We start from the raw sequence: 7,784 nt of genomic DNA on the forward strand, positions 1-7,784 counted from the left end.
TGCTGACAGGCATGGATTCATGCATGCCCCAAAGGTGTTTTTCTAAAAGGCAACTGGAGTTTCATGTTTCGCTTCTCGGATGAGAAGATGCTTGAAATATAGAAATATAGAAGCTCTGTGGTCATTCCTGATTGCATAAAATCTCGTACGCCAAGAGACAATACAGTAAAATCTCAATGGGATCCATCTCACTTGAGAGGCATTTGGGAAGGAGCCTGAAGATCAAGCCCCATGGATAGGTAAGAATGTATGTAGTCCTGGAGTAACTTTTTTCTGATTCCTCTCTTCTCCTCTTAGAAAAACAACCACCAGAAATACAGATATTGGGGAAAGTGCGGGCAGGAAATCATACAAACATCACCTGTGCAACCTTCGCAAGTTGTAGTCGGATGCCTCCAAAATTCACCTGGAGTGGCTTTCCCAAACCTATCAACCCTCATCTGCAGTTGAACGGGATCCAGATTTACAGCACAGTGCTGAATTTCTTACCTTCAGTTGCAGACCACCAGCGGAATCTCACCTGCAGGGTCAACTATGCAAATGAGAGGAATGTTTTTCTTAGAGAGAAAACTATCCAACTGAATGTTGCCTGTGAGTGATCATGTCTAGGTCTGCATAGGTTCAAGCCTTAAATCCCAAAGCAATTTTCGTTTGAAGAATGGAGCTATGTCACTGGTCCTTTGCAAAGTCCGAGAGTTTGCTGTTCTCTCTTTCACTGAGCATGGCTCCCTTTGAGAGGTGTTTTCATTCTCTAGCTTGTGAGGAGAAGGGAACAATCAGAGATTCCCTAGGGCAGGGGTAAGCAACCTTGGCTCTTTTATGACTCTTTTATGACTTTTATGACTTCAATTCCCAGAATTCCTGAGCCAGCATGGCTCAGCATGGAAACCTCTCCCTTTCCCCTCAGCATGGCTGGCTCAGGAATTCTGGGAGTTGAAGTCTACGAGTCATAAAAGAGCCAAGGTATCCTACCCCTGTCCTAGAGCAAGGTTTCCCAGCCTTCGCAACTTTAAGACGTGTGGACTTCAACTCCCAGAATTCCCCAGCCAGCATGCCATCACATCTTAAAATTGCTAAGGCTGAGAAATACGGACGTGGACATTATAATATCAAAATGGCGGCCAGTTCTTTGCATCTTATAACCAAAAAGGGAGAGTGTTGAAGAAAAGAGGTTGGGATACAAGCTCCAGGAAATCGACATATGTAATTGGGGATCTGACTGTGTCCAAATCTCAATTGAAAGGATTTCTGAACAGGAGGATTTGTTTTTCTCTTACAGTCCCACCACAGATGGTAGTGATCGAGGGGGAACATTTTAACTCCAGTAACAGTAAGTTGCATGATTCTCCCACCGGCCTTTTGCTCAGGAAGGAGGTATCAAAAAGAGACAGAAAAGGCTAGTGGGAAATGGAACAAAAAGAGTAGATCTTTGTGGACCAACTGGCATTTATTTATGATGATTACTGTGCCCCAGGGCCAAGGGATTGCCATTTGTAATGGCAGCATGATTGACTTAATAACTGCAGTGATTTGTGGTAAAATCAGGTAGGACTCACTTAAAAACCATGTAGTTTAACAATGGATATTCTGGTCCAAATTATGTGGTAACTCAAGGACTACTTATATACCAATATTGTTCAGAATTGCCCTGGAAGTAAGAAAGAATTCAAACTGCTGTCCATTTCAAATAACTGAAATGTTTTTGCCTAGATTGTCTGTCTGTCTGTCTGTCATCTATCTCATCTATCTATCTATCTATCTATCTATCTATCTATCTATCTATCTATCATCTATCATCTATCATCTATTCTATCCTATCTATCTATCTATCTATCTATCTATCTATCTATCTATCTATCTATCTATCTATCTATCACCTTTATTATTTTCAAAAATAATTCATGGTGGTGAACATACATAATACTCCTTCCTCCTGCAATTTTCCCCACAACAAGAGAGAGGGACTGGCCCAAAATCATACTTTTCCTAATCTAATTATGTATTTACTAATTCAGGCCTCATATTTAAGAGGCAGTCATGGACAAATCTCATGAGATGACATCAGTTTCTTCTCCAAATTGCCAACTAAGACATTTTTAGCCTATTGTTGACATCGATGCATATTGGTAAAATCATCCAAGCAAATGTTGAGATTTCTGGGCATTGTCTTCTCAGTGTCCCTCTTGAATTTTGCAGGTCTGGGAAACTTCACAAACATTTCTCGGCTCATGGTACAAAAAGGGGATCGCATCTGGCTATTCTGCGAGGCAAAGGGCAACCCTTCGCCCAACGTGACTTGGATTAAGGGAACCCAAGTGTTGGAGAGTCCATCCCGAGCCTTGAATGACTTGAAGCTTTCCGATCTTAAGGCAAAGGATGCTGGGAAGTACACATGCCGGGCAGCCAATGCTGAAGGCTCTGCTGAAGCGTTCCTCGAACTCTCCGTGATAGGTATGGTAGGCGAGGCCATCTTGAATTTACTCAGAGGGATGAAAAATCTGGAATTACAAGTGTAGTCCTAGCACTTACACTTATAGCAAAGAGCTGGATGGAATTTTTGAGAATGTCGGGGCAGGATTATTTGCTTTTAACTTTATTTTTATGTATTTATATCCTGCCTTTATTGTTATTTTTATAAACAGCTCAAAGTGGAAGACATATCTAATGTTCCTTCCTTCTCCTATTTTCTCCACAACAACAAAAGCCCTGTGAGGTGGGTTGGGCTAAGAGGGAATGAAACTGGCTCAGTATTAAAATCCAAACTGGATTAGAAAAACGACAAACTATTGAACTCTATCTGTTCTTCTATGCATCCAAAGACCCAGATACACACTTGCTTCTTATAGCGACTGGCGCCCTCGTTATGCTTGCTGTTATCGTGCTAATCGTTGGGACCATCCTTGCTTCTAAAAGGTAGTTAATTGTGAAAATTTGTTTCTAGATTGATCAATGAATGATAAGGTTGCAAATATATGTTGGAAGATAATGTCTTCCTCTGAATTCCAGGATATCTTCGTTTGGCATGTTTTCTACCTTATTTGTAAAAAAAGTAATAAAGGTGGGATATAAACAAACATACAAGTAAAATAAGCTATGGTTCTTCCTTAGCACTTGTAAAATGATAATAGTTATTCTGTTAGCACTGTTATATTGGGGAGTTTCATGTCAAGATTACTGTTGTTTTGGAGGTTTTTAAACTGAATGGAGTCAGACATGACTGGAGGAACATAGAAACCTTGTAAAATTGATAAAAAGGTAGGTAGGTAGGTAGATGGATAGATGGAGATAGATAGATAGATAGATAGATAGATAGATAGATAGATAGATAGATAAAGATAGAGATAGAAAGATAGAGATAGATAGATAGAGAGAGATATGGATGGATAGATAGATGGATAGATGAATAGAGATAGAGAGATACAGATACAGATAGAGAGATAGATAGATAAAGATAGAGAGATAGAGATAGAGAGACAGAGACAGAGATAGATAGAGATACAGATAGATAGCGATAGAGAGATAGAGATAGTGAGATAGATAGACAGATAGACAGAGATAGATAGACAGACAGACAGACAGACAGACAGACAGACACTTTTTTTTCAGCTCCCTTGGGAAAATTTCTGCTTTTACAGAAACATTTGCAAATTTGTGTAAGTCATTGATTGGAAATTTCCAGACACCATTTTTCCTCCAAATAAATGTGTTCATCTAGATGGTGGCCTCTCACAGCATCCGTGCTTTGATCAGAGTCATCAAGATATCAATAGCACAAGACTCAACAGCTGGGAGCCTTGATTTGAGACTTCCTGCCAACTTTTATAGCCTCAGCTCTCTCCCACGATATTATTGCTCTATGCATTGGCAATTCCTTCGCCATCATTCTATGTCATTAAAATAAGAACTGACTATAAAGATTAACTCTCTCTCTCTTTCTCTCTCTCTCAAAAGTTGACTTACAAGACATATATAAATTTCCTATTATGTTTTAGAAGCTTCTTAAATTTTTTATTTTGTTCCTATGAGTTTATGTACCCTTGTCAGTGTTTTAATATCATTAATATATTTCTCTCTTTCTCTCTGCCTGTTCTTTCTTTCATTCAGACACGAAGAAATCTATGAATTTCCACTTCGCTTTATTAGTTCCCCACATACTTAGTTGATTATTGTCTGGAGTATTATTAACTTTGAATAATCTCCATTCATAAAGTACACAAGGTTTCCTTTCTGACAATAACAAATTATTTAATTTTCTCTGGCAAAGTTGTTCTTATTTATAACTGTACAAATTAAATATGCTATGTTGGAATCAAATTATACTAAGGAAACCTCGAAGAGGAGAGACGCCTCTGAGACTGAGTTTTCACACAAGATACTAACCCTTAATTTGGATTGCTTAGTTTGTTATTTACTTATTTATTTATCCAACTTTATATGGCCACCCATCTCAGGAAAAGTGACTTTGGGCAATTTACCATTTTTCCCCATCTACTTTCTTCTGCTTTTTCTATTAATTCTCACAGTTTGCTTGCCGCACCCTTCAGGTGGTATGCAGCAAATACCATCACTCTTTTAAACTCAATTTTATTCCCTTTTGGATTCCTGCATGGGATGGAAATTCTGTCTCCTTATCCTTTATCCTACCTTTTCTTATTTTTTTTTCTAACCCTGCAATACGCTAATGTTGTTTCCATTTTGTACATTCTTGCCACTCAATGTTTCATGCCTATTATTAAAAAGATGGTCAGGAGACTGGAGGCTAAAAGGTATAAAGAATCACTGCTGGAATTGGGTATGTTCAGTTTAATGAAGAGAAGGACGAGGGGGGACACAATAGCAGTGTTCCAATATCTCAGGGGTTGCCACAAAGAAGAGGGAGTCAAGCTATTCTCCAAAGCACCTGAAGGCAGGACAAGAAGCAACGGATGGAAACTAATCAAGGAGAGAAGCAACCTAGAACTAAGGAGAAACTTCCTGACAGTGAGAACAATTAACCAGTGGAACAACCTGCCTCCAGAAGAAATTGGACAAGTCTGAAATGATGTAGGATCTCCTGCTTGAGTAGGGGGTTGGATTAGAAGACTTCCAAGATTCCTTCCACCTGTTAGTAGTAGTAGTAGTAGTAGTAGTAGTAATAATAATAATAATAATAAAGTTGGAAGGGATCTTGGAGGTCATCTAGTCCAACCCCTGCTCAGGCAGGAAACCCTATACCATTTTGGACAAACGGCTGTCCACTCTCTTCTTAAAAACTTCCAGTGTTGGAGCATTCACCACTTCTGGAAGCAGGTTGTTCCACTGGTTAATTGTTCTAACTGTCAGGAAGTTTCTCCTTAGTTCTAGGTTGCTTCTCTCTTTAGTTAGTTTCCATCCGTTGCTTCTTGTCCTGCCTTCAGGCGGTTTGGAGAATAGCTTGACTCCCTCTTCTTTGGGGCAGCCCCTGAGATACTGGAAGACTGCTATCATGTCCCCCCTCGTCCTTCTCTTCGTTAAACTAGACATACCCAATTCCAGCCGCCGTTCCTTATGTGCTTTAGCCTTTCATATATGACAATAAGAATATTGAGTCTCCTTTCTAGAATTAGTCTAGGGCTATAATTATCTACTGGAAAAGCAAGCACTTTCCCTCCTTGTGCAGTGGTTTAGCTTCCTTAATGCACATCCTGTTACATAAATTCCAGTCCTATGAATCAACATTCTCGCTAGTGAATGTATATATACGTGGAGGAAAAGGATATTTGCAAATGTTTATATTGCTTGTAAGAAGGAACTTTAACTGAGCCCAGACAGTCTGCTCCCTAAGCAGCATGCAAAAGAATTTATTTATTTATTTATTTACTTACTTACTTACTTACTTACTTACTTATTTACTTACTTACTTACTTACTTATTTAATGCAGATACTGGAGGAAGAGAAAAATGGTGACTGACTCAGAAACGGGAAATACCTTAGTGAATGTCACGGTTTGTAATGCCTCCTCCTCCTCCTCCTCCTCCTCCTCCTCCTCCTCCTTCTTTTAACTACAGCTCAGACCAAGGGCCCCCCAAAATGGGAGATTCAGCTTTGAGGTCCACTAGGTCAGGGGTAGGCAACCTTGTCTCTTTTATCACTGGTGGACTTCAACTCCTAGAATTCCTGAGCCAGCCACGTTGAGGGGAAAGGGAGAGGTTGCCATGCTGAGGCATGCTGGCTCAGAAATTCTGAGAGTTGAAGTCCATGAGTCATAAAAGAGCCAAGGTTGCCTACCCCTGCACTAGGTCAAAGAGCAAGCTTTCTCTTTCTTCAGCATTGGCTGGGCTTCAGCTGAACTTCCCTTTAGTCAAAGCGACTGTCTGACTCTTTTCTGACCTGCCATCCAGAGGTCTTGAGATGGCTTCCTGGGGGAACTCTGGGAATTGAAGTCCACATGTCTTAAAGTTGGGTTGAGAAACACTATGGTATGGACTACAGTGGTAGACTCCAGTATAGTGGTAGATTCCAACATTCCTGTATTATTATTTTCTAAAAAGATTAAGACACTGCTAAAGGATCTCTCCAACACCCTCCCCTCCCCTCCCCTCCAGCCATTAGCCATGGAAGTAAGAGTTGTAGCTTAGAAACATCTGGAGAACTCTTTTTCTCCATCCCTGGGTGAAGAAGTATGATTACATTTCTGTGCCTCAGTAAAATGCTTTAATCTCAATATGCAGGGTAGTTTTTAAAGGTCTGGATGATAAATCTCAAAAATTGAATTTTGAGGGGAAGGAAATGAAAGTTCAAGCAGATTTTTTAAAAAATATGAAACGTTACCTCCAAAACAAGCTTAAGCAAACGTCTTTTTTTTTTAATTTGCAGAACTGATTTCCTTAGAGTGCAAAAGTTGTCTCTTTCTGCTGATTCTTCTTATTTTGCTTCTGCTTATTCTAAAACAACAACAACAACAAAAACCCCAACCTGCACCTTGTTTGCGGTAGACTGTAAAATTAGCTCACATTTCAAATTATGTGTAATGGCGGCAATTTGTCCTTCCACTCAACTCCTCTCTTTAAACAGGAACCCAGCGCTCCGGACCTCGCTGCACAGGAAGTGAGTGGCATGCCCTCCAAACAAAGAAGCCTCAAGGAATCTGTTGATAGAGATCCCAGAGACCCTGAAGAAATCCATTATGCGACTCTTACATTCAATAAACGAAATCCTAAACCAGATATAACTGCGGAAGACATCCAAACGGATTATGCTGAAATCAGACCTTACAATTCTCAGGGAAAAGAAGGGTGAAGGTTTAAAGGGACACACCCCTGTTCTGATCAGCAGCCAAGTCCTTGGAAGATGCCAGATCTTGTTTACACTCCACCACCTTGTCTCGTCTCTGTATCCTCTTTGGAGATAGGAACTGCCTATCCAGCTGTTAAGTCCGAAAAGCACCGCAGGACCAGGGAAGCAAGACTCACTTGGAATTTCATGAATCAAGTTTAAGATCAAGAACTAAAGGGCTAAGATACAGATGCCCGGAAACCGAAGGAGTAAAACTCCCACCCTCATTTATGAGTGATGTCTTTGAGAGTTTTTTTCCCCCCAACAATGCAAAATTGAAAAAAATGCTGTTTCTTTTTCACCCAGAGTAGCTTGGCACTCCTCTGCTCTTTTGTTTCTGATGTTTACAATACTTCCCTTCTTTCTGAACCACAGTGCATTCTCTTTTCAAAGTGCTGCAATCCAGCAGTTTCACATTAGGTTACCAACTTGAGAATCAGTGGCCTTCTATTCACCTTAAAATGGCCGAGTGTGCCCGGGAAGAGATGTA

The 7,784-nt window shown here is 40.2% G+C and overlaps 1 protein-coding gene across 1 annotated transcript in view; it reads left to right on the forward strand.

Moving 5' to 3' along the window:
• Nucleotides 1-7,525, forward strand: part of LOC120298713 (sialic acid-binding Ig-like lectin 10) — a 39,836-nt gene extending 32,311 nt beyond the window's left edge. Inside the window, exons 15-20 of the mRNA XM_039322697.1 lie at nt 298-591; nt 1,280-1,330; nt 2,197-2,451; nt 2,820-2,913; nt 5,901-5,964; nt 7,034-7,525. Of these exons, the coding sequence (XP_039178631.1) occupies nt 298-591; nt 1,280-1,330; nt 2,197-2,451; nt 2,820-2,913; nt 5,901-5,964; nt 7,034-7,258 (983 nt within the window). The 3' untranslated portion in view covers nt 7,259-7,525. The remainder of the gene's footprint in view (nt 1-297; nt 592-1,279; nt 1,331-2,196; nt 2,452-2,819; nt 2,914-5,900; nt 5,965-7,033) is intronic.
• The last annotated feature ends 259 nt before the right edge of the window (nt 7,526-7,784 follow it).

Source organism: Crotalus tigris, unplaced genomic scaffold (assembly GCF_016545835.1).
Source record: "Crotalus tigris isolate CLP2741 ecotype Arizona unplaced genomic scaffold, ASM1654583v1 scf7180000024119.3904262, whole genome shotgun sequence".
Taxonomy (NCBI): Eukaryota; Metazoa; Chordata; class Lepidosauria; order Squamata; family Viperidae; genus Crotalus; species Crotalus tigris.